The sequence below is a fragment of the Hetaerina americana genome, unplaced genomic scaffold (assembly GCF_022747635.1).
Source record: "Hetaerina americana unplaced genomic scaffold, ioHetAmer1.1.p SCAF_12, whole genome shotgun sequence".
Classification (NCBI taxonomy): Eukaryota; Metazoa; Arthropoda; class Insecta; order Odonata; family Calopterygidae; genus Hetaerina; species Hetaerina americana.
Window position 1 is genome coordinate 34,740,931 of NW_027286292.1, and position 27,252 is coordinate 34,768,182.

Here is a 27,252-nt window from a genome sequence, read left to right on the forward strand (position 1 = left end):
TATGGAGCGCATGGAGTGATAAATGAAAATTAACCCGGAGGTGGAGAGAGAGAAATCAATTTTATTATTCATTCGGACGATGGAAGAGATGGATTGGACATGTTTATTGCGGGATATAGTGGTTATTTTAAAAATTGATGAAGGCAGGGAATGTGTGAATTATTTTTACGATAAATATAAAATAATTTATATATATAAAATTATATATATATATATAATTATATATATATAATTATATATATATAATTATATATATATATATGTGTATATATATATATATATATACACATATATATATACACACACACATGGGTCGCGGTAGTCCAGGGGGTGGGACTGCTGACCAGAGTGGCCCGGATTCGTTTCCCGGGCAAGGCACTCCGGGCACCTGCAGCTCCACCCAAGCTATGTGATTTTGTGATTTTTGGGTAGCAGGTCTTCCTGGGTGTAGTTTTGAGGGGAGGCGACCGACAGCTAAGGTCATTTGCGCCATAGGGGAAGGACAGGAAAGGATGAAGGGTGGAGAGAAACCCGGCGTCGGCATTAGCCTACTCTTTACGAAAGGCGACAAGGGGTCCGCGGCTTAACGTCCCATCCGACGGACGGCGTACTCACTCAAAGTGCCCTCCACATCCACAAAGCACCGCAAGTAGGGATCGAGATACCTCTGAAAAATATTCAACACCGCCGGGATTTGAACCCGCGCCCTCAGGGTGGGAAGCCAGTACGTTAGCCCCCGCACCATCTCGATCCCCGTCTTCCTGGGAAACCATAACCGGCACAGGGAAAGGAACTGCCCCCCCTAACCTGATGTGTGAATTTCACACGCCGTATAGGGCTTAGTGCTGGGTGAACTCTACCATCGCCTACCAAACCGACCTTCGGGTTGATTACTGTATTTATGGTTTATATATACACACATACACACACATATGTACCTACACACACAGATTCACAATATACGGCAAAAACCTCAACACTGAACGGACTTTGAATTTGGTGGCAATTTCAATTATATTGTTCATTTTGACTCGCTATTGTAAACAAACGACAAGCGTCACGACCTTCCAACCACTGCAGTTCGAGGTGTAATGATCTACTGTGTGCGTCAATAGAGCAACCATTTGGCTACCTTCACTAATTCTCACGCTGCACGAAAACGGAGGTTACTTTCTGGACAACCCTCGTATTCATTAAAATCCCCAATAAATATTTATACAAGCGGTTTCTTTTATTGATATTCAAATGAGCATTTATTGGTGTCAATAACATTGAAATTATCCTTTACGCTGGGGTGTAGAGGAGTGGGTTCACTCAGCAGTAGTGCGGGCTTAACTACTCGTATAAAAATCCTTGGTGAAGTGTCTGCGAGTCGTGGGGAATGAACTTTGGATGACATAGGAATACTGGACAACGCAGGGAGTAGACTTCGGACGGTGATACCGGAAAGAAAAGTTTGACTCAGCACTCTGTCACCGATTCGCAGGCACGCCTTCAACCCTTGTTTTGAATGAATATTCATCTCCTCCTTACCCTCATCCTGTTTCTTAAGACTTCAGTTGACCTTTGCCGGGCACTCATATCACATCCCGGGCATGTGCAGTCCATGCCCATCCACATCATTCCCCGTGTACCGCGTCCTCCCCTCAATAACATCCGAGAATTTTTTCGCTGTGCCTATCTCTCACTGGACTACTTACATCCCTCGCGATGATTGATGGATTTCAGAACTTGCGTCAGGGCCTACGACCGGATCCTCGGATCATCATTGCGGCTAACTTTCAAAGTGCACCGAAGAATTTGTTTCCGTACGTAAAGTTTTGTGTCATGTTTTTGTTTTCAGCAAATATGTTCCTCTGTATCAATCGCAAAAATGGAAACTGCACCATAAAATTCAAGCGGCTCACATGGAGAGGAGTGACCTAATCACCCAGTAAAGTTCAAAGGGAACGTGATTCGATGTTTCGCCGTCTAGGAGAAGAATTAGACTTGCACATGATAACGTCAATATTGCCTCGGGCTATTGATTTTGTAGACGGCTATTGATCTTATAAAATACGAAATATCTGGCAGGCACGGAGAAGAAAAAAAATTGTGCTTTTTCAACCGCAAGTAATCTTTTTATTGTAAATAAATGTTGGAAGCATTAGAGGAAAAAATGAGATTCACGCAATTTTCGTAAAAGTTATTTTAAAATAATAAAAGGAAAATCATTATTGCCATAATCTGCGAGAAAATATTATATGAACCTCCCGTGGTTGATTTGGCGAGGTGGAACCTGGGGTCCCTTCTCAAACTGAATATGATCAAACTCCTTAATGAGCCTGTCTACAACAGCAGCAATCCCTTTCTACTCTTGGATCGCCATCTCAATAACGTGCCCGACAGATCAATGCATTCCAACCGCACATTACATACTCAAAACAAGTGTCTCTGGTCTTCCAAGGTCGCTACTAGCATCGCTACTAGTCGACTAATTCGACTCACATCGTATATTTTATTACAAACCCAAATGTTGTAAGGCTTGTAGTGTTATTCACAACCATAGTCATTCTATTGTTTGATGTTTGTAATTTTTGATCTTATATAAATTTGATCGTGATTGACTCGTTTTCGCCCCGCCGATCAATGAAAAACAACTGGAAACTGCATCACAAATTCCATACGTGAAGAAGGGTACCCTAATTGTCTAGTCAAGATCAAACGGGGCGTGATTTTCGAGTCATGATCGCGAGCGAAAATAATCATCTGCTTAACAACCTAACAGTAGCTTGCACGGTATCGTGTAAGAGCAATGAAAATCAAAGTATGTAATGTTGTGTTTTGGCATTATATCGCGTTCATTCCCTTTTATTACCCGAACAAACTAGTTTAAGCTCCTTCAAGACTCACTCACGGACCCTCAAGGGAGACGGACGTGTTTTCAAGCTGCGCATTAGCGACCGCTCGAGAGGCCGCTTTAGTGACCGCTAGAAGGCACAGTGCCTTGGGCGAAATGGGAAAGGGCATGGCGGTGGATGTAAAGTGTGTTATTTGCCGTAGAAAATTGAGAAATGGAGTCCAGTGTAGTGGGTGTTGCTCTTGGTACCACTTTAATTGCTCTAAGAGTAAACTGGAGGATTGCGTGAGTGATAATTGGCAGTGCAGTAAGTGTGAAAGTCAGAAAAATCGAAGAGGTTTAGAAGAAAAGGAGGAGGTAATTGAAAAGCTGCAAGCGGATTTAAACATCGCTCGGAAGACAATTTTCAGTCTTTCCGCTGAAAATGAGGAACTGAAAGCATCATTAACAGAGATGAGGCGGCGGGTGAAACAGCAAATCGAAGATGATCTCCACTTTGTCCGGAGGTGTGATAAGAGGAAACCGGAAGATTTTAAGGCCGACCAGAAGTGGAACAAGCTCATGTGACGCGGATGCCGATCGGGCTGGAGGAATACGGGAAAGCATCCTACGGAGAGAGCAGCCAAAGAAGCGAGGAGATGGAAGGAAGGATAGGAACAAACGAGTTTAAATATGACACTGAAGGAATTATAATGGCCCCACACTACTTAGGTAGATCAGACCACAAAGATAAACTAAGGGAGTTAGATTCCAAGACAGATAGGTACAAATACTCATTCTTTCCCCGAACAATCAGTAATCATAATAGCAAGAAACCGAAGTCACTTTAGAAATATTAAAAACTTTGAATTTACAAGTCGGAACAAAATTAAACACTATAGAGATGTTAGGTATACTTTCAGGTGCATGTGTATGTTAGTTGGTAGTTTGAGTGTTTGCATGTGTGTGGGGTGTAAGTGTTCATGCATGAATGTATGCCATGTTTTTTTTTATATATGATTTTGTCGTTATTGCATGCGATTTTTTTTTATTATTTTTCTTTTCTAAATTATGGGTGGTGTCCTAGCACCCCCCGCCACACGCCCTTGCGGCGGCTTGCGGGGTATTGAGTAGATGTAGATAGGATAAATGTGAGACCGAAGAGGGAAGTGCTTCCGATGAGGGAGGTCATAGTGTCAAGGGAGGGGACGTCTCTTGGTGATCCAGGGCCACCCAAAGTGAAAATATTTGGTGATTCCATAATACGTTTCGTCGGAGATTGTGGCGAAAGTATCAATGAAGGCGTTCAGTGTTTTCCGGGGATAAGAGTGGAACAATTGGATAATAAAATAGCTAATATGGCTAGTGATGGTGATGAAAGTGTTGTCATAATTCACGTAGGGACAAATGACGTAAAAAGTGCTAAGTCAGAAGACCATCTAATCGGTTTTATTTGGGATTTGGCGACCTCGGCCAAAAATAAGTTCAAAAGTGCTCAAATTGTTACTAGTGGAATTCTTCGTAGAAGGGACATACATTGGAAGAGAATTGACGCCATCAACGAAGGAATAGAGTGGGTTTGCGTGCAACAAAGTCTGACATTTGTGGACCCAAACTGTTGGGTCGGTGATAGACACTTGGGCCGCGATGGAGTGCATTTAAACAGGAAGGGATCCCTGGTTTTGTCAAATCTGTTTAAAAATGTCGCACTAAAGCTCAGTGAGCAGGGAAACCTGTAATGGGCACAAGAGGTGGACCTCGCAATACCGAAGGAAAGGAAGGTAAGGGCTTAATAGTTTTGCAGGTAAACTGCCGAAGTATTCTAAATAAAGTATGCCATTTCGAGACGTTAGTTGATGCATGTAATACGGATATTGTGATAGGCACGGAGTCATGGCTAAGTGATCACATTATGTCAAACGAGATTTTTCCTCAAAATTTGGCAGTTTACAGAAGGGATAGGGATGGTCGTGGAGGGGGGATATTCATATGTGTAGATAAAATAGTGTGCAAAATAATGTGTAGATAAATGTGTAGATCGCCGACCCCGGTGGCGGCGGGGTAACGTCCTCGTCTGCCATTCAAAGGGTCGCGGGTTCGATTCCCGCCTGGGTGAGTTTTCCTCCACCTAGGGCTTGGGTGTTTGTAAATGTGACTATTGTTATCGTTGTTAATAGTTCGATGTAAAGGCCAAAATGTGCTGTTTTCGGACTCATACTGAATAAATAAATAAAATAAAATAAAATAAAAACCTAATAAGTACATTGGAATAGGTAAGAAATGATTGTGAGATGATGTGTGTTCATGTTAAAGGTAGGAATGGAGGGAAAATTTTAAAAATAGTTGCTATGTACAGAAGCCCCAACGAAGGGATGTACGCAGTCGAGGTATTAGCAGACATATGCTCGGCTAACCCTGAGGATCACACCCTCATAGCGGGGGACTTGAACCTTCCAGGTATTCAATGGTCGGCAGACGAGGTCACGGTGGGGGGTGGGAAGGCCCAAGAAATCGTTAGTCGTCTTATAAACGAGGAGGGTTTTGTACAGATGGTGGAAAAACCCACGCGCGGGGGAAACATCCTCGACGTCATACTTGTGAGACCGAAAAAGTGGGTAGGGGAAGTCGATGTCCTTCCGGGAATAAGTGACCATTCAGCTGTGCGTATGTATTTAAACTGGGAGAGGGCTCAGTATAAGGGGCTAGTAAACAAAAAGATAGTTTGGCAATATAAACGGGGTGATAGGGAAGGGTTCCAGACCTTTTTAAGGGAAAAGTATTCGCAATGGGTAAGTGGTGGGCAGAATGTAGAAGAAATCTGGAAAACATTTAAGGGGAGAATGGAGGAGGGATTAAATAAATTTGTCCCGAAAAAAATTCTTAAAGAAAATACTGATCCAGAGTTCTACAACCGCAAAATTAGATCCTTGAAGAAAAAACTGAGAGTGATTCACAAAAAACGGAACGAGAGCTCGGAATGGCTCATAATTTACAAAAAATTAGTTCGTGAATTAAATAGAGAAAAGAAAATAGCCAAAGATAGTTTTCTACAGAAAATAATCGGGATAGATAATGGAAATAAATTTTACAAGTACCTCCGGAGGAGGAAAGACAACAGGGAAAACATAACAGCTTTAAAAAAAGAGGATGGGACACTAATCGTTGATGATAAGGAAAAGGCTAATACGTTTAACAATTGGTATGCAAGTGTATTTAAGGTTATGGTAAATAAAAAGGATCCTGTAGATTCATCTCTGAGTCAACAAGGAGGCGAAAAAATATCAAATACCAAAAGTATTAAAACGACCAGCGCAGAAATTTATAAAAAAATTATGAAAATGAGGGCAAATAAATCAAAAGGGCCAGATGGTATCTCAATTGACTTGCTTAAATTGGGCGGTAGTGTAGTTTCAAATTATATAAATCATTTATTCAATGTTACCTTAAACAATAATGCCCTGCCAAATGATTGGAAGGAGGCATATGTTACGCCAATTTTCAAAGGAGGAGATAAGGCACTAGTTGATAATTATAGACCGGTAAGCTTGACATCAGTTGTATGCAAGCTATTAGAAAAGATAATGGCTGATTATCTCTGGGACTTGTGGGAGAGTGAGAATTGGTTGTATAGTCGCCAATACGGTTTTAGAAAAGGGCACTCTTGCGAAACTCAGCTATTAGGGTTCTGCCAAGAAATGTTCGACTCTATGGATGCGGGAATAGAGGTGGATGCTATAATAGTCGACCTGTCAAAAGCCTTTGACAAAGTTGACCACGATCTCTTAATGCTTAAGATGGGCCAATTGTCACTACACACAGATGGAAGAGTAATCTCTTGGGTCAGAAATTTCATGGAAGGTCGAACACAAAGGGTCAAATTAGGAGAAGTCTATTCTGAAAAAGCAAGGGTAACATCGGGAGTCTCACAAGGAAGCGTACTTGGCCCGCTCTTGTTTTTAATATATATAAATGATCTCCCAATAAATATTAATTCTCAGATAAGACTTTTTGCAGACGACTGTATTATCTACAGGAAAGTCGAAAATGACAGAGACCGTGACAAACTTCAAAGGGACATTAATAAAATGGCAGATTGGGTGACAAAAAATGGGATGGATATTAATGTAACAAATGCAAATCAATCACTTTTAGCAATAAGGTAATTGGAAACAATAGGGAATATAAATTCTCAGAAAATGTCATTCCTAGAAGTGATACTGTCAAATACTTAGGTGTATATTTAACTAAGGACTTAGGGTGGGGGCTAAATGTGGAGTGCATCTATAAGAAAGCTTTCAAAACTCTTCATTGGGTAATGAGAAACCTCAAAGGGAGCGTTAGAGCAACCAAGGAGAAGGCTTATCAGACCCTAGTAAGGCCAATTTTAGAGTACGCTTCTCTTGTATGGGACCCTCATGAAGAAGGTCATATTAAAAAACTGGAAAAGGTGCAAAGAAAGGCTGCCCGATATGTACTGGGGAAGCATGGGAGGATGGAGAGTGTGTCTGACATGCTAGAAAGGCTGGGCTGGGAACCTCTAGAATCTAGAAGAAAAGTAAGCAGACTTTGTGGAATGTTCCGAATTCTGAAGGGGGAGAAAGCTTGGGCAGATCTTAGGAAAGAGGCGGGGAACCCAAATTTTATAGGCAGAAATGATCACAAATTTAAGATAAAATGCCGGGCACAGAGAACAAATAAAAAAAAATTTTCTTTTCTAAATAGAACAATTGTTGAGTGGAACACTTTACCTGCAAAAATATTCGAGCCCTTTCCTAACAGAGTGTATACTTTTAAGAATAGATGTAAGGCATATATGTAATAATTTGATTGATGTGTGGTGTATGGTATTATATGTAATAGCTTAATTTTTTTTTTAATTTATCTTTTTTTTTCTTGCTGATAAATGGTTGTAAATGGGATGGGGATTCACTTGTTTTGTTAAAGAGATTTGTGTTTTGAAGTCTAGTTTTATGTGTTATCTTTTGCAATTATTTGGGACTTGTGTGCCACCTGACAATGTCTATCAGCACATGTGTATTTTTAATAATAATAATAATAAAAGTAAACACTAGAATCAAGTTAGGATCTATTAGATGGTTTTTTATTATTTTATAGTCTCGCGGAAAGAATATCGTATTCAATTTCAGTGTGACGACGAGAAAGGTATGATTTATTGGCATTTAATGTATCTCTCATCATCGTCTCGTCAGAATTCCCCCCCTTATGGCGAATGGACGATATTTTGGTTTGGATCACCCGGGAACACATTTCAGTTTTCCATGATTAAAAATTAAAAATTCTGTCTCTTAAAATTTGATTTGTTTTCCCGTAAGGAATAACGCATTCTTTTAATGGTTCGTAAACTTTCTTTTACCGTTGTGTGTGCATGTATATATAATATATATGTATATATATAAAATATACATATATATATATATATATATATATATATATATATATATATATATAAACCATAAACACAGTAATCAACTCGAAGGTCGGTGGTCGGAAAATTTCAGAAAAAATATCTTGTATCTTTGTTAGGTCGGAATCTTTTAAGACCACCCATGTATACACACACACATACACACATAAACTTCCTTGAAAATACGCAAATGGTAGTAATAATGGTACTATCAAATATGATATCCCTAATTTACTATATTTTTTTCCCCGTTGAAATAAATATATGATAATACATGCACATGGGATTTAGGGTAAGGGAATAGCAATTAAGGAACCGAATAGACAAATGAGGGATTAAAAGATTTCCTCATGTGGGGAGCTACATTTGATGCATATGTATTGTGGCGTCGTCCAACCGCAGCGTCCCATGCGGCGCATATAGTATATCTTGCGTTGATAAGACGTTCCTTGCATGGAGATTTAAATTCTTCGTGGCCTTAAAGCCGTGCGATATGGGTGATGTTTCCGTTCAACTCACATCCCGTAATGACTCTTCCTGTGGAGTTGTATCGAAATCGTATGAGAAACGTATTAAAATTGGCGGAAAGTAAATAAATAAACCGTATAAATAGTATTGAAATCCATTGTATTATTTAAAGTTAATGTTTAAATGTTTGGTCCCTCACCTTTCATTTTTCCACAAATAGATGCACTACAGCGCACAGTATCTCTGCTCGCGCGGCCTTCTTCCTCCGGTTTACGAGAAAGAGTTTAAAGAAAATATAGTATTCTATTTCCCCACTTCAAGGAAAGTGCAACCACAAGTCAGACTCGAGTGACTGTTAATATGTAACAAAAGACAGCTGCGGCGCGAAATGGTAGCATGGTGACAATTGGCGATAGTAATATCTATATAAACACGGGCTGACATTAAGACTTATTGGAGATTTTCTCTATGTGGAAGAAATATCTTTCCCTTGAAACAAGCGATAATGAGAATTTTTATAAGCTCTTCTAAGTCGTTTCATGCGATTTCTCCAATTTTATATCTTGTGTGTGTGTGTGTATGTGTGTATATATATATATATATATATATATATATATATATATATATATATATATATATATATATACTGGATGTATATTTATCTTGTGGATGCCATAAGATAAGTTGCATGTATGTCCTTGGAACAGGACGTTTCCTTGTAAATAATGTTGAAAGAAAACATCGTCTTTAATACGTCCTTGATAGGTTTTTACCACTACATCGCATTCGTTAAATAGCTGAAAAATATTACCAAATTTCCTATTCATAAGCTGCAATGGTGTTTCTTTTGCTTGATTTACAGCCGCCTAAACCTTCCGAAGCGTGAACAATACCTTTTGTCACGTCCCTTTCGGTTGGCTATACTTAGCGTCAGTGGCATGCAAGGTTAATTCACACATCCTCAAGCATCCGAAATTGCGGCTCACCATCCAATTTCTCGGTATTTATGGCATCAGTGTACGTAAGCATAAGCAGGCTGGCTGCAGTGTAAATAGGATCTATTGATCCCACCTCGCGAATCTTATCGCTGCTTGGGAATTATGGTGTCAGCGTCCCAGCGCTCTTTCACGTCGGATCAAGAGAACGAAACGGGAAGCTCCCAACGACGTGGAAAATGCGCGAGACCTCGGGTGTGTGCATCGCGACATACGCCGTGTTGAAATACTGCCGCCTTTGCTCCGCCGACCGCCGCTACGCGCAAGGAAAGACGCCAAGGGAATTCACTCGCTGATTGCATGGCGATGCCAAATGACAAGGCCGCCGCGCATGAAGCCAACCACTCACCATTACCCTAGAAGTAAGAAAATAGGGAGCAAACCTCGTGCGCTTTACACTGCCTGCGTTTATTGTGGAATCGCCGGGGCAGTTTTTATTGCGGGCGGTAGTGAATGCCACCGCGTGGTTCAATGGGGACTGGGTGGAGATTAGATATTTGGAAATCGGTGACGTTGAGAAAGGGTGGAGGAAAAGTCAGCGAGGAGGCCCTCAAAAGCGCGCTGCATGTGAAACCGAGTAAGCGGTTTGACGTCCTGTCTCCAGCGGACGAGGACACTCGTGGGAGGTCTAGGGATGCGAAAGCAATCCCGCGGCGAGGGGGATTGTTAAGTTGGTTCAATATGGCCACTCCCATTCCCCTCAAATTTGCTCTTTTTGTCCTGGAAATTCTTCCATTTGCGGGTATCTAATCGATTAAGCGACTTCCTTGGAAGACGGCCTTTCTTTTTGTAACACAACCCCCGTTCTGTTTTGCGACGCGTGGGGGCGCTTTCCTTCGTCAGGGGCCTTTCGTCTCCGTCGAGAAATCGTCGACCCGACCGCCGATCCGACGCCGGGAATCTTGGCGAGGGTTTCACTTCCCTAGATCAGTGACTTAGGAAGATGGCGCATGGCATCAAGCCGGGATACGCGCGAAGTGAGGCAAACGCGATGAGCTGGAATTTCACGTAAATTTGGGTGAAAAGTGGTGTCCTTTATAAATTGTTAGTTGACTTGACAAATGAAATATTTTTAGTGGATAGGTGCAAAATGAGGAGCATATGCGACAATACAGTACCGGGTTCTTATGTATAAGACTTCTTGTATGTGCATGAATTTAATATCGGCGATCACTGTACCTTTCTTGATAAATTGTCTCTGCCTCTCGTGTTTTTTCACATACCGTCCTAGATGGTATTCGCTCTACAATATTCTAATTTTACAGACACTCTTATACAAAAACCATCCATTAAAATGCAATCTATTTACATTTAATGAATGTCAGTTATTATATTGTCGCGGAATGGTTTGTTTTAGTGTGGGCGTTTTTTCACCGAAACTTACCCTTTACAATCGTATTTACAACGGTCAAGGACTAAGCTTAATATTTAGATTATTCTCGCTTAATTTGAAGATACGGATCCTAAAAGCATCTAAATATTTTGCAAATATCTTTCGTTAATTGTTTATCTAAGGCTGACCCGTATGTAAGGTGTAAATTTTTTTAGTTCTTTTGAAGTAAAAATTCAAATTCAATGAAAAATACAATGGGCACAAAATCACACATTAGTTAAAAAGTGAATTATATGTATATTGCATTCGCATTGTTGAAAATGAAAAGGAAATAACATGATATTTTATAATCAGATTATGAAATCACAAATGCTTTGAGTCTCTTCACCATTGCCTACAGGCCTTTGAAAAGTCTAGATATGCATTTTTCCACTTTACATGGACATTCTTGAACAGGTGGGTAGTTCGTCTTAGCATATTCAGACGAAATGTTTGCATTCAATCTTTATTTACTCTCTTGTTGAATCAATTCTTTTATTATATAATTCTAGATCATTCACGGCAAAGGATTATGTCCAATTGCATTAAAATGTATTATTAAAGAGCATTCGCTTTTGCTTCACTGTTTCATGTGTGTGATTTTCACTGGTATTTCACTAGATGAGATCAAATTATGTAAAAATAAGGCTTTAACGCATTATCTTTTGTTTGGCAGATAAGAAACAAAATAATTTCAGCATATGATTTGGGTTTTCTTTTTTGGCAATCTAGTATAAGCCTCCAAACATTTGATTACCACATGTGCAGTTTTTAAATACTTTCCCTGCTTGCGTCGAAGAGAATTTTGGCCGTAATCAAAGTGAGGGACCATTATCGGTCGATATACCACAGTCTCGTCCACAATGGTAAACATTACTTTGGATAAAATTACAATCATTTTATTATTTTTAACATATCTGATGGATATTGCTTTCAAAATCGAGCCTTGAACAAGGTGCGAGTTAATTGCTAAAGTAAAGAATAATATTTTCGCCTTTCTCAATTTCTCGGCGGAGACTGACACCAAACGTTTTGGATGACGGTTCAAAAATTAGATTCTATGAGAAAACGGAGTTTAGAGGTAAGATTCAGTATGTTGACCCTCTTGGATTACCCCAAGTTTTAAAGGCTTACTTCCAACTGTCAAAAACCTATTTCGTTGTTGTTATTATTAGCTTATTGTATTTTAGTGCTACGTTATCGTAACCTATGGGGACAATCTATATTCCGGTTGCACGGAGGCCTCGAGTTCTCCCTTCTTTCACTTGTCTGACTTCATCCGATTTCAAGGCTTCCTCCCGCCCTGTAGCTCGGGGAACTTTTCCGGACGGCCCCTTATCCCAATAACATGTTACGCAAGACTTGGGAGATGGGAGAGAAGCATGCTGTCCCCGTTCTATGGATTTCCGCAAGGCACCAATACACAATACGAGTTCCACCGTGTCAATTTTCTCTCCTTTTCCGTTCTAGCGATAGATCTAGAGATAAAGAATCCTGCAGTGCCAAAGAGAAATACCATGAACATTAGTGGAGATTGGTTAAGGTGGACGTTACTGCTAAATTAAAGCTGTAGGTTGCATGGCATTCAATAGAAGGCGGCCGGCTCCCTTCACCTTGTCACCACCATTCGGCTTTGCTGCAAATTTCCGGCAAACAGAAAAAGAGCGACCGTTTGGAATTTCTGAATGAAATCATACACATGCATCACTCAGAATATGAAGACGTGAATGTGCAAAGTGTCCGGATCTTCTATCCACTTCACTATCGCGCCTCTCTTATGAAAGTAATGGCAAGTGAATTTTGCTGGATTTTGAACCAATGAATGATTTGAAATCTTACATGAAATCAACAAAGGTGATGAATGGATGGAGATTCAGGTGATAATCCATGGAGATTAAAGGATTCTTTGCTTGGAAGTATTTCACGCCCTGAGTGGATGGTCATTGCTTTGAAACCTGCTCTGCCAGAAAAAAATGAAAGAATGATGGAAGAAAAATCTTACTTGAGCTTTATGAGTTGATATCATTTATGTGGGTACGGAACAGGAAAGACGCTTTCCTAAGGGGGAAATGATGAACACTTACGCATGATTGATAATCCAGTCGACTATCATTACCCTTTGTGTTTGGGGAGAGAGTTTTGAAACCAGTTCTATATCAATTCATTTATTTCTTATCCTTTCAGGGAAAACTTATGATTGTACTATAATATTAAACATGGATTGTGATGGTAAGCTTTCAATAACCTTACGAGGAACACAAGTTGACCCCATTAACTTGTATTCCATTTAACTGATTTTACAATATTATGTATAAAAAAGGCCCAGTTGTGTCTCTTACATATGTTTCTAAATCCATCCTGGTAGCTAGCCATGTATATAATTGTGGTTGTCGAGAAATATGCTGATTTCGTTTACAATTATAAGCTCTCACCTCGCAGGGTAATGATTTCAAATTTGTGATGTAATAATTTAGTGAGATAAATCAATAATAGTTTGGGTTGTTTACTTCCACAGTTGAGGTATGCGTGACGTTAATTATATTTGGCACTTTGAGATCTATGTCTAATGAAATCGGCATGCTGAAAATGTATTAGAGGAACTAACTTACGAGTAGGTTGTAGGTGCTAATGTCTATGGGAGCTCTTTTTGAACACTACCTTGCATCTCTAGCGGTTCGAATAATACTTTTTTGTATGTTTACTCAGGAATTGTTGCACTATCCCCTTATTGGATTAATAACATCATTCTTAGGTTTAATATAGGCACAAAGGGATCTTCTATTGGTTTGCCATGCTTGGTAGTAGGGAAACTTATGAACAATATGTTTAAACATTTGCTCTTCACATTTATCCTCTGGTTTATCATCTTTGCAGTCATAGAGCGATCTAACTTTTAAAGTTTCACATTGGAATTCCCAAACGTGGGACTTGATTGATACTCTTCGAGTGATTCGCGCAGCATTTCCCTTTTAAAGATATGCAAGGCGGATAATATGAATTTAATAAGTTACTTAATATGCTAAAAATAATTTTCCTCTTTTTTAAGTTTGGCCGTTCATTACCGGAATTCGGTTGGCTACTTTTACGCCAAATATCCATTTAATTTTTGTCTGAAAGCCGTTCTGATACCCGAGTATCATAGTGGTGCTGTCACTATTTAAACGTGAAGTGAAGGCGAGAGAGGAGCGAAGGAAGAGGGAGGGTGGCAGAAGGGTACAAGAGTCTTTGTCGTATGCGAAAATAATATCGTGAGCTCTTAAGCTCCGAAAGGTAGGAACTCTGAGGAGCGCTCTGGTAGAGCAAGTGGCCGAATGCCCGCCGCGATTTAAACGATAAATCTATCTGCTTGAAAATTTATGCTCGAATGTCCCTCGTCACCGTCGTGGCTGAAGAATCAAATTTCAAAGAACGAAAAAAAATGTATATAAAATTAATAAATTAAATTCCAGTTTCCGCACGAAAATGTCACCGCTTATTTTCCCGGGAAACTTTTTTTTAACTCTTATGTACTTTTCCAAGTCTACTTCTCACAGTGCAGTGCGCGCTGATTTTGATTTAATGAGTAACTCCATAAGTTTTGACTTTTTGTATGAACCAAAACGCTCCGTTCTTATTTTTCATTGCAATTTATTTTAGCAATAATTTTATTTCACTGTTACACACACACATATCAATAATAATAACCTGTTGTCACTTATCGGAGAGATATCCGTTCGTCTATTATGAATGAAGGGATCCTAACCGGTTTCTTGACTGGCCTCATTCTTCTTGGCATCTACTCTGTTTTTCATCTCTTGGACAAACTTTACGTATATTCGGTGTTCTGGTTTGTATTAGGTGAAGCAATGTGAACAGAACAAGTATTCGGCACGTCCCGGCACATCGTCTAGCATTTAACATTGAAAGATGAAGATTCCGCAATATCCGTTTGTGATTAATTTTGTGTTCCAGCGTAGCTATAACTTCGAAATACCGTTGGAACAACTTTAAGGTGTATGGAATAGGAGTATCATCAGGTTTTAGAAACCGCCGCACAATGCACGGCCTACTCCGGCAATGCATAAAAATGGCAGCCTGTTTGCGTATTTGCCGCTCTGGCTCGCCCAAAGGGATCCCGTATTTCTCACACTACTAAAAGATTACAAAGGTGTCCCCGGCTGTACTTCTCTGAGCGATTGTGCATCTCGTTTAGATTTTCGATGGTGTCATAAATTAACAGTTGACGAGCTCCTGCACAGTTTTAACGGTTGTCAAAGTTCTTAATTTCAATTCTAAATTAAGACATTTTAATCACAAAAAATTATCCATTCATGAATCCGTTTTTAAATCGTGCGAAATGGTTTTTCAAGTTTAATAGACGTTAATCTATGTGTATTACCAATATGAATATGAATGATCAGTTATAGGAAAATTATGTAGGTAATTGAATTGAACGTAATTGTGTAAGAACTAGATTTTTATTTAAAGAAATATCTCGATTTTGATACGATTTTTGATATAAAAATTTAAGAAAATGTCGATTTTTGGTAGGATTATCCAAAAAATAACCTCTTCTAGAATTGCATTGAATTCTTATCTCGGGTTGTAAAAGTATGAGTATTTTGAATACATAAGGATATTAACTTTGCTTATCATTGAAAATTTCAGTGTGCTTAATATTTTAGCGTGCTATAGGCTTATCGGCCCAGCGGCAGTTGAGATAATATATATAATTGTGATAATCGCCGTTACAATGCTTACCGCACACCTGCACTCCTCCTTGTGTCTTCCTCATGAATGAGAATGCACCAGGCCAAATATATACATTTTTCAGAGAAATAATTTAGATTATCATACAATTTTTCACATGTATACAAGTATGTATTCCAAAACAGATTCTGAGACGCCTGCCGCAAAGAGACCCTGCTTCAAGTCTGGCTTCGTTTGCGTCAAATATAATATCACAAGTAATCACCCGAAGTAAGCAGTAAAACTCATTTATGATTCAGGAGGTACAAGAGAACGAGAAAGGTAATACTAGATGCCCATATACTGATAGGAAAAAAATCTGATATAGAAAAACCTGGTACGTCAACTTACCAATTGAAAGTGGCATTCGCGTACTTGAAAAGGCATTCGAAAACGTTTTGTGGAGCAAGATACTCATATTATTGAAAACAAACAACTTCAGACTACACCTGCATGATGCCCTGAAAACCACTGGCATGTGTGTGGCAGGAGCTACATTCAAACCAGGCATGTAGAATACGCGAAGAGCTGCCGTCAATTTCCGTTCTTAAACGACTGGTACTTACAAAATATTTCCATCGAGAAACACAATGCAAAATTACGCGTGCAAAACCGTGGAGGAAGACCATAACGATTAGGATAAAAATGACGCAAAGAAAGAAGCAAACTTGCTATCACTAAAAAATTTCTAGTACCCTAAATATGGAAAACACGAGGATCGATTACGCAAAGGGAAAATGAAAGAAAAAGCAAAATACCGACACGCTCAACAAGTGTGTTATGCATGGTAGTTACAAAAAATAAAAAGAAATTTAGAAATATATTCTATACTGCCAAATGGAACAACATATTCCGTAGTTAATGTTGGTCACACCTGTTTCTTTCTTCTATTGTTCTCCAAAATGTTATTCTTAACGTATCCGTTATTCAATGTCTCTCTGATCTTGATTAAATGTTTTTGTTTTCCATAGCCAATTAGAGTTTTCAAAATGTAGTGGGCGCATTCGGATAACTGATGTCTCAATATATTATAGATATCCAGGCTGAAAACCAATATTCGATTTAGGAGTATCTGACATATCAGTGTCGCTGCTGTGTTTGTCGCAACTTTAATACAATATAAGGTCGATTTCTCCGCAAATATAATGTTTCTATGTGAAACATGACGAATTCTGTGGGAATATATTGAGAGAAGAACAATTCATTATTAGCACCGAACCAACACGCAGCATTCGAAAGCAAAACGTCGGATAAATAGTAGCTACAATAAATGAAGTAGTTCAACAAGGGTACAATATTTGATCAGCTTTTTAGAGGATACCTCTCAGATTAGTTGAAAGACAGCTAAAGGGTAAGAAGAGGATGGGGTCACAGTAAGAAACTTGAGTGAGGAAGATGATAATACATCGTGTTTCCCTGAAGTCAGTGGGCTTGATGGTAGAGAGTCTAGGTGTTTTACATACGTTGTTGAACACTACCACCCAAAAAAAATCATGAAAATAATATGAAAATCAGGATGAAAAAACTTAAGTCTTGGTTAGCAGAAGCAAGAAACTGGAGGCATATGTTTCGCTTTGAGGTGATGAATTGGGAGTGTGAAATTATTGATCCCACTCGAAACCAAAAAAAATATACTTCTCCATGATATTCCCGTATCTTTCTCGTGGGGGATTGCAGGATTAGGTGTGGATGTGTGATACGGAAGCTTGACCAGCACCAAACCCGGAATGTTCATAATTCGCAATATTGGGTGGTGTGGTAGCCCATGGACAGAGAGTTGAGGTGACGAAGTGTCTCGGGTCCAACTCTCGAGTGAAACTTTGAGTAAACGGCTAAAATCCTAGTGGTATTATTTACTGGGTGAAAGGATTTCCTGGAGATCCTAATTGTGGCATAGGGCGAAAAAGTGATCTATCCATGACCTGAAAGAAAGAATTTCGCTTTTTACAATATTTCCCTTTGTATTAGGCGAGTGCCCTCTTATATCAAACCACCTTTCGAGGTGATCGCTCTGGTGGTGCTGAATTAAAAAAAATCGCGATAAACAAATTCACTTGAAAATCATTGCTAAATTATACGGATATACATAAAATATGTATGGTCACGCCGTTCTTACTGTGTATGCACAGTTAAAAAGTCCAGAATTTATAATGTGATAGGAAGCTTATTCCCATTCACAAATTTCTTCCGTGTATACTACTCATGCCATATTGCCCATCCTGTTACCTTTATTTCGCCTGCATCACATACATAAATTATTACAGGGACCCCTTTCTGTTCCAGAAACGTCTAATATTCCTAGAATTTGGAGTCTCTTCAACTGTAGAAAGTAAAGATAGCTTCGCTTTATCATTTCCGTTTATGAATCAATTGAAAATCCACATTATGGCAATTTTGTGTGAGTATAATAATTCATTGCAAATTATAATCCCTCATTAGGAGAGCATCTAGAAAATCCCGAAGAATCTACAAATGCCGACTTCAAGCGCATAGGTAATGATTATTAACCGAAAACAAATTCGTATACATTTTCGGTTGTTTTATTTTGAACAATATTATATCCGAAAGAGATTTTATATTCTGTAATATTTAATATATTGTTCAATTGCAGATAATTTACTTAAGGAGCACAATACTGCGGTAGATTTTCAGAGATTCTAAGATGCAGAAATGAGATATACAAGAAAGGATTTATAGTTTTCCTTGCAGTTTGTCATAGAAACGAGATCTAAAATTGCACAATTTTTATTAGAATGAATTAATCAACTCGTAATTGCCATTCAAAACTGAAGAAGGGATGTGAATATCCTGCAAACATGAGTTGAAAGTGAGGTTCTTGCTCTTTCTTTGGAAAAGAAAAATGATACCGTTCGATCAATTACTCAAAAGCCTTCGTGCATTGTAAATACATTTTCAAAGTATTGAGTCGCACGAAATTTCGAACTCGTGAATTATTTTAATACATACATATTCGAAAGACTTAACAGCAGGGTTTGTTGATTAAATATATCATTTACGAAGACTGTTCAACTAAGAGTGATCTTGCACTTTTAATCTGATTAATTAATTGTGTAAACTATCAGTGTATCAGCATGCCGTGTCAGCTCACACAATTGGTTGGCTCAAACTATAGGGATTTACTGTAAATTCTCCAAGGGCATATCATTTGACAAAATGCCACATTCCATGGCAACAGGCTGGATACTGCGCCCCGATAATACACGGCCGCACGTAGCATATGTTCTAACTGAACATCTCTTGAATATCAATGTGAAGTGCGTCCTTTATCCTCGATATAGTCCAGACCTAACCTCATGATACCTCATGTTCTTTTGAGAGACCTATTAACCAATGGTTTCGAAGACTGAAAAAATCGTAGGACAAGTGCAATACACCTAATGGGACTGATTTTGAGAAGAATCTTTAAAACCTGAAGGATGGTAAAAATATTTTCTTAAAAAATATTATAATTCATTATTGAACCATTTTCATAGATAAGCTGTATTAACGGACGTTTGATGGTGCTGAAACGAGAATAATTTTCTTAAGAAACCTCGTTGGTCATTACTATTTAAAGATACTTTACCCGATATGTGTGCCTCGGGCAGAACTTGGAGCAGTATTTGTAGCATTTGATATAGGCGAAAGCACTAACTTTCAGCAAAAAGTTAGACAATACAGTTGAGTGTTTAAATTTGAAATCAATGGAACATGGCATGGTAGGAAAATTTGAATATGATCCACTTTTCCCTTCAAATGAGGAACTGCATTTGTAATAAAAAACACTTTTGTCCTCAAAGTCCGCAGATATCATACTTAAAATTTTTGAGAGAATGTTAACGGTATTTCTTATGTATTTTTAATGAATGTTTACAGTGTGGTGTCTTTTTTCAGTTTGTAGAGTTAATCTGTTTTCTTAAGAGAAGGCGTCCAGCCAATAATCCGATCGCGATCCCGGAAATGTCTTCCGGTTACTCTGGCGGCAAAAATCATAATAACCAGCTTTCCGAAACTCTGTCAACGGATCCCATTCATATTTTCCATGTCGACTCTTTCAATAGGAGCCAGTAATTAATATGTATCTTGTTACAGTTTGCTTAAGCGGCAAACCTGGGAAAAATGTTCAACGTGCCCAACTGTATTGGCAGGAAAACGGAGTACTCCCATTAATTTCAGTTACATTGTTTTATCTGGCTAACCTACGCCATTTAACAAGGATGCTTACTGAAAGATAGTACAGAAACCAAAGGTGTATTTGTAATTATCTCTTCATAACTATCTCTTTATAATAAGGCATTTTAGTAATGCCATGTTTATTATTAAGTTTTGGAAATAAAAAAGAGTGTATTAGATCCAAGCTCATAAACAATAATTAGCTACAAACTTCATCGAATGCACAAGTATTTAGTTGGAAAGGTTTTGGGAATACGGAATGTGGCGAGATATCATCATATCGTGTATTTCTGTTCAGATAGCATAAGATAGATTTAACTAAAGCATTATGGGAAATAGTATGTGTTAGTATTTACTGAAACGATAAGGAAAGTTTAAGAGCAGGCTCTAGAAAAAATCATGAATGAGGAAAGGCAACTGGTTCCAACAAAAGAAAAATGGGAACACATCAAAAAGGAATATCAAAAGCTGCAGACGAAAGTATAGGTAGAGTAAGGTGTAAAAGGATTTGGAAACCATGGATTACGGGCGAAATATTTTTAATGATAGACGAGAAAAGGAAATGGAAGATTGGTAACACAGAGAGAGGTAGAAGGAGGCCCGAAACAAATAGAGCAAAAGAAGCGTGGTGTAAAAGACAGTGTCAAAGATATAAAATATACAAAAGAAGGATGATTTTTGTGCGCTATACAAGAAGGTTAAGTTACTGTCAGGAAGTAAGAAGGGAAGATTCATGCAAACAATCAGGAATAAGTCAGGAACAATATTAATTGAACCAGGGGTGATTAAAATATAGCTAGATATGAAGGGCATTAAGGAACTTGAAATCAAATAAGGCCGTGAGAGCAGACAAAATTCCGGTGGAACTACTTACAGGTTTAGGAAAAAGTGGAAGATTTTTTAATGATTAATTCGTAGCATTCGGCAGGAATATTTCGTCAAATCAGTGTTACTTCTTATTTCCATATAAGGGTAAGGTAGCCATATGCGAGGACTGCAGAGCAGTAAGTTTGATTTCGCACGCAGCAAGTGGTACTCAGGATCATCAAAAAGAGGATGTAGATAAGGGAAAATGATAACTCGGGGGCGATCAGTTTGGGTTCAGAAAGGGTAGATGCACGTGCAATGCCATAGCAGTAATGAGGTCACTTATAGAGAAGAAAATAGAGTACCATCATGGTGTATTTGTCTCCTTCTTACATTTCCAAAATGCTTTTGATACAGTGAATTGGTTAGAATAAACGAATATATTGCAGAAAATAGGGGTAGATCGGGAAGTCAAGTTGACGTATTCGCAACCTGTGGGTGTCTCAGGTTGCTTAGACGCGAGTGGTGGATAGAGAGTCGGAATAAGCAGTTTTAGGAAGAGGAGTGACACCGAGGTGTCCATTATCACCTGTGCTATTCAACGTATATGTGGAGGAAATGGTCGAAGGGGCGTGAAAATAACTGGAGATAGTACTAAAAGTCGGTGGGCAATTTATAAAATCAGTTAGGCTTGGGGATTATCAAGCTATAATTTGCCAGTTAGCCAAGGGCGCAATCATTGCTGAGCTCATTGGAAGATAGGGATTAAGTCGGTGCAAAATAGGTAAAATCATGTTTGCGGATGATCAACCTTTAATAAGCCAATCAAGGGTTATCAAGCATTGCTGAGTGCATGGGGAAGTTATTTCGATAAGTATGGGATGGTAATACATGTCAGCAAAACAATTGTGATACCGTTTTCGAGAAAGAGAAAATCATCTAAGTTAAATTTAAAACAAAAAGAAGACCATAAACTAGAGAAGATGAAACAGTTTACCTATCTCGTTAGTGTTTTGCACCGAAATGCTCAGAACAGCAGTTAAACAAGAAGAGAAATTGCGTTAGGCAAAGAAACTTTCACAAGGAGGAGGTAGTTGATTACAGAAAGGTTGATGTTAAGACAAGGGTCGTTAATACTTTGGTATGGAGCGTGGCTTTGTGCGGCGCAGACGCATGGTCGTTGAAGCAAGATGATCGACGGAGATTGGAGGCTTTGAAAATGGGGGTGTAGAGAAGGATGGAGAAGATGAAATGGACAAAAAGGAAAGCAAGTGAATATATGAAATGAGGATAAATTATAACCATGGCAGCGGTAAATATCACAATAAATATTGTGTTTTTATATACGATATATGAACTAATGAATACATAGTCAAGTGAAATATGCACAAAATATAACAGAGATACTTGTTTAAACTATGTTGTATTTAAACAAATTAATTTTCAAAATTGTTTCTGTTTGAATTTACTGTTAATTGGTTTATGTATTAAAGTTCGTAACTCGTTTTAGCAATATAAATCTATATATATATACATACATGTAATGTTAAATTTACATGGTACAGAAATCACCCATATGGCGTTCACTTATGCTTGATGCACAAGTATTTGATTATAATCAATTGAAAAATAAAAAGATTAAACAAAAAAAACCACTCGCTTCTATATTAAGGTGGTCCCAGGTACCTTTATTAGGGTGTGAGGAGTCACTCTGTTTAGTTTTTGTTTTGTTTAATCTTCTTATTTTTCTTTTGACTCTGTATATATCATTTACAGCAACATTGATGTGAACAAACAATATTGTCTTTACGTATAGCATCAAGCTATAATGTTACGTAATCCAATATTTTTATATAATACTAGTACATGAGTGTAACGACTATATTTTTATAAATTACTATTGTTGTTGGAAGAGCTGTAATACTCTATTTTAGCAAGCGTAACCGCACTCTTGTTATAGAGCAATGTTTGGGGTAGTTGGTGTCGAGTTCTAATGTGGCTTTTCTCCCTCTCTATTTCCAATCGCAGTGGGTCATGGCCGAAGCGGTGGGGAGCGAGCAACTCAAACCTGCATAGAGAACTTTGCCGACGATGTAATCCGCCACGCGAAGAAGATGCAGTCGCACTTCCCCCGAACACCCATCTTCCTCGTCGGCCACAGCATGGTTAGTAGCGATCCTGGGTGGGCAAGCATTGTTTGCCAACCAGGAGACGGTGGCGTCATCCTTCTCTTCAGTGATCGTTAACCATCTACTTAAACTCTGCCGACCTTCATACATTTTAGTACATAATGGTTGCCCCTGAAGCCTTTTTCAGAATGTTTGCATCTCTCCGTTGACTCATTTCGCTGAAGAGTTTTTCATCATGGGGTACCTTCTGATGAGCTGCTTTTTTTGTGGCTTCACCGAGACTTCGTTGCTCAGACAGAATAAGAGAGAGAACTCCTGCTTCCTGGATTCCCGGGTGATTGAAGCACGTCCTGTAGCCCGAGATCAAATCGAGATGGGCGCGAATCACCCTCATCTCTTGTCCAATCTGTTTCAATTGCTGTTAAACTATGACTTAGCCGATTATATATAAAAAAAAAGATTTCCACTTCAATCCTAATCGATTCCCGTAAGAGAGACCCAATGCTTCTCTGTAGAGCAAGTGTTGACTTGGCTGAGCGCATTGTGTGTAAATATGCACGTAGACATTAAATATAAAATTGACTATAAACATCAACACGCGTATGAATATTAACATCACGCAATAATGGCCGTGTACATCTAAAGCTTTAAGTTCTGTTTTTTTTAAATAAAACTGCAGGGGTCGTTCGGTTTGACTTTGTTGTCATCGTGTGTAGTTGAATCTGTAAGTAGTAGTTTTATTTCTCTATTTCATGCATATGATCCAATCGTCAGATTTAATGAGGGCCCTTAATAATTCCCTCGATGTTACGATTAAACTCGGGTGATCTACCCTAAAAGTCTTAGTCTCGCCTGCTTAATTCGTAATTCAAGGGACTCCTATTCTAATACTTCTGGCAATCTCGTCATGCTTAGTCCATTCACGTAGCAATTTATTTAACAAATATAGCTAATTCCTGTGATGATTCTCAAATTGTTCTTTGAAAAGTTCTCTCATAGATCAATTTCTTTCACAAATATAGCTAATTTCCTGTGATAATTTTCAAATTCCTCTATGAAAAGTTCTTTCATAGATCCCAAACGCTTGCCGCGTATTCCAAATGTGATATAAGTATTGCGAAATAACACATTACATTTTTCATTTCGTTTTCATATAACCCATTTAATGAAATCTTCTAATGGTTTCTCCAAGAATTCAGTCTTGTGCAGGTAATTAGGTATTTCAGTGAACCATTTAGATATACACTAGAAGTACACGTAGGAGTCCTTCATAATACTTGCAGTAATGACCAATATGAACTTTATTTTGTTAGTAGTTACAATTACGATGCCTGCGCATTTCTGCATTCCACTTAGGGAGTTCATACCATTTTGACCAGTCAGGACACTTTTCACTCTCAGAACTATTACCTCCTTACTACAATTTTAAACGTTAAAATATGTAAATTTAAGGCATATTGGATAAGGAAAGCTTCACTTCTTATTTTATGGAATACACTAAGTTAATGCTTTTATCTCATGATGGCATGAAACTTTCAACGAAAAAAGCCCAATTTTCATACCATTAATATATTTGTTTATAAGATGGGCCCGTACACCTTGATCTTATATCTTCTAATGTGTTCTGGTTGCTTCACGTAGATATTTTGGTTCAACTCACCGTTTAAAATGTGGCAATATGATGTTTTCCGAATTCTTATAGATTATTTCATTAATGTATTTCATTTTAACTTAATTTTATTCGGACTTGTAGCATAGCGGTCTATTGTAGCTCGCATTATTTGCAAAAAAGGCAATATGGAAGATATTAAAGATCCAATGAATACCTAATTCCTGTTTCCTTTTCTTTACAGGGTGGAATGATAACTCTGATGACCGTGGAAAAGGAGCCACCGCTCTTTAAGGGCATTGTCTTGGTGGGTCCATTCATCTCGATGCACTGGTCGATAACACTTCCCATTCAAAAGCTTTTGGCGAGTTTGGTGTGCAGAATCTCACCAGGTTTAACGGTAATTATTATTTTGAAAATCAAATTGTTGGAAGTAATAAACGATTTATTAGTAATATGACGGTTATGTAGGACGTGGTTACCTAGTGCGATCAAATATCCAGATTCCTGGCGGCATTCTCCTCGGAAGCAGAGTGATACTTGAAGGAGGAACGATGAACTGCATTTGAATATCACACACGTACGATAATTCCTTCGTACTGTTCCTGTTCGGGGTAGGCATTGTAAAAAAAAGTCTAATTTCAAATTATTTCAGGAACTTCGTCCCGTTTAGTAATTTTCTTCGCCCTGCCCTGCCCTAATACACTTCTTTCTCGTCAATGGCATTGTATTGACCATGCTCTTTTCTTCCTGAGACGCTCAGCATTCCTTGCCTTGAGAGCCTCCTGCATGAGCCCATAATATTCTCAGACATTTTTCCCCTTCCTCTCAAACCGTGCAAACTTCTTCAAAATTTGGCAATACCTCTCCCATCCGTCCTATCAAAATGCCCAAAAGAGCGTGACACATCACTTTCATCTTTAATACTCGTCTGATATACTTACGTGCCTCAAATCAACATTATTTTGGTATCCACTCCTTCCAACCATCTCTTTTATTTTTATACTCTAAACTTCTCAGCTATCGCTTACCCACCATATTCAGTCGGAATTTTCACTTATCCTCTCATTCCCACATTTCAATTCACTGCAGGTGGGGAACAATCATACATACGCTGCCATTTTGGCTGCTTGAAACAATTGAATATATATCTATCGTGTTTCTATCATGTTTCGTATATGCCATGTATTACAAATTAACTTTCTACCAAAATTGGCTCGCCTTTTAATCAAGTCATTCGCACCTTTCCTCCCATCTTTCGCAAAAATTTCCCAAGAGCCCAAAAAGTTCAATCAAATTTAGTACTAAAATTTAATGAAATAGTCAAGCAAAACAATTACGACATGATCCATGTCGGCATGAATGTGCGCGGGTGTTTTTGTCCATAAACTATTGTTTATTACGGTGAATGTGTAAATAAGTTACTCAGTATGCATGGATGGTGCCCTAACGCCGCTCGCCGCATACCCTTGTGGCGTATTTTTAAGTATTCTTTAGTTGTAGATGAAGAATTCAAACAAGATATATTTTTTTTAAATCCAATCATATTTAAATAGTAGTTAATGAGAAAAAAATTTTCACTTTAGGCGTGCTCCCCTTACGTTCCTCGGGTCTTCCTTTGGCAGAAGTTTAGCAAAGGAAACTTGCGTTGTAAGGAAACTTTTTATTATTCCATTTACGCATTCGCAGTTTCCACGCAATTCTTGGGTCCAAACTTACCTATCTGTGCAGCATCTCCTGCGACGCCCCTCTCCCTGGAAGCATCCCCATCACGTCATCCTCTCAACCTTTTGGCTGCCGATACGGATGTTTATATTCGATGTCTGCATTTTCTCGGACTGGATGTGCTAACATGGGGAGACTTAACGAATGATGGGGGAAAACAAGCAATGAAGTGTCGGTGATGTTTTAGGTTCTCTCGGCTTACGTTGTAACCCTTATAGTGGATAGGAAAAACAATTGCTTCAGAGAAAATGATGTGGGGTGGGAATCTCGTATGCATCACTCTCCTCTCAAACGGCGTTTCATTCAATTAAATTAATTAAAAGGCCAACCTTCTTTAGGGGAATTGGTGACCACGAAAACAATGGAAGAGAGCCAATGAAGAGATTCATTTGGAAGGGAAAAAATTTAGCTATCCATGTCATGTCCTAGCGGTTGTAAAATCTCTTGGTGCTGCTGACTAGACGATTTTAAGACTCGGGCGTCCGTGCTTTCGAAAGGGTTTGTAGTAGAGGATACTGTTTCTAAGTGTGAAGAGTTTAGTTCGTGAATCCTGTCTAGCTGCACCCGAAACGCCCCAAAATGGTGACTAATACTCCATCATTTGCCACCCAGTTGTGATTTATTTAAAGAAATTAAAATGTATAATTCCCCTGAAGTAAGCATAATATGAGCTCTATCAGATTCCTATGGCATTGCGTTACTGTAAATACTTCTTGCTACGTCCTCGTTTCCTTCAGTTATCTAAAGATTCTTTTGACTTTTATTATAGCTGTTTTCGGAAGTAGTTCAGCTTCCCGATTGTAATTAATAGCATGACCCTCGTTTTTAATTAGTAACTCGTAGGTAGGGGCGAATTTCCTTGTTTCTGGAAAAAGTTTTCTTCCTCTGACATATTCTATTTCGTCTCTCTCGCTCGACTTAGACTTATTAGTAGTTTCACACCGTCTCCCCTCCCTCGCGAAATTTTTCCAAAAATATAATAAAGCAGCATTCAGTTCCCTCC

General features: G+C 38.6%; 1 protein-coding gene across 3 annotated transcripts in view; it reads left to right on the top strand.

Moving 5' to 3' along the window:
- The window catches only part of LOC139685912 (monoglyceride lipase-like), a 124,558-nt gene that overhangs the window by 86,051 nt on the left and 11,255 nt on the right, over positions 1-27,252 (top strand). For all 3 annotated transcript variants that reach the window (XM_071583046.1, XM_071583047.1, XM_071583045.1), the window contains exons 3-4: positions 22,815-22,951; positions 24,769-24,924. In XM_071583046.1, the coding sequence (XP_071439147.1) occupies positions 22,815-22,951; positions 24,769-24,924 (293 nt within the window). The remainder of the gene's footprint in view (positions 1-22,814; positions 22,952-24,768; positions 24,925-27,252) is intronic.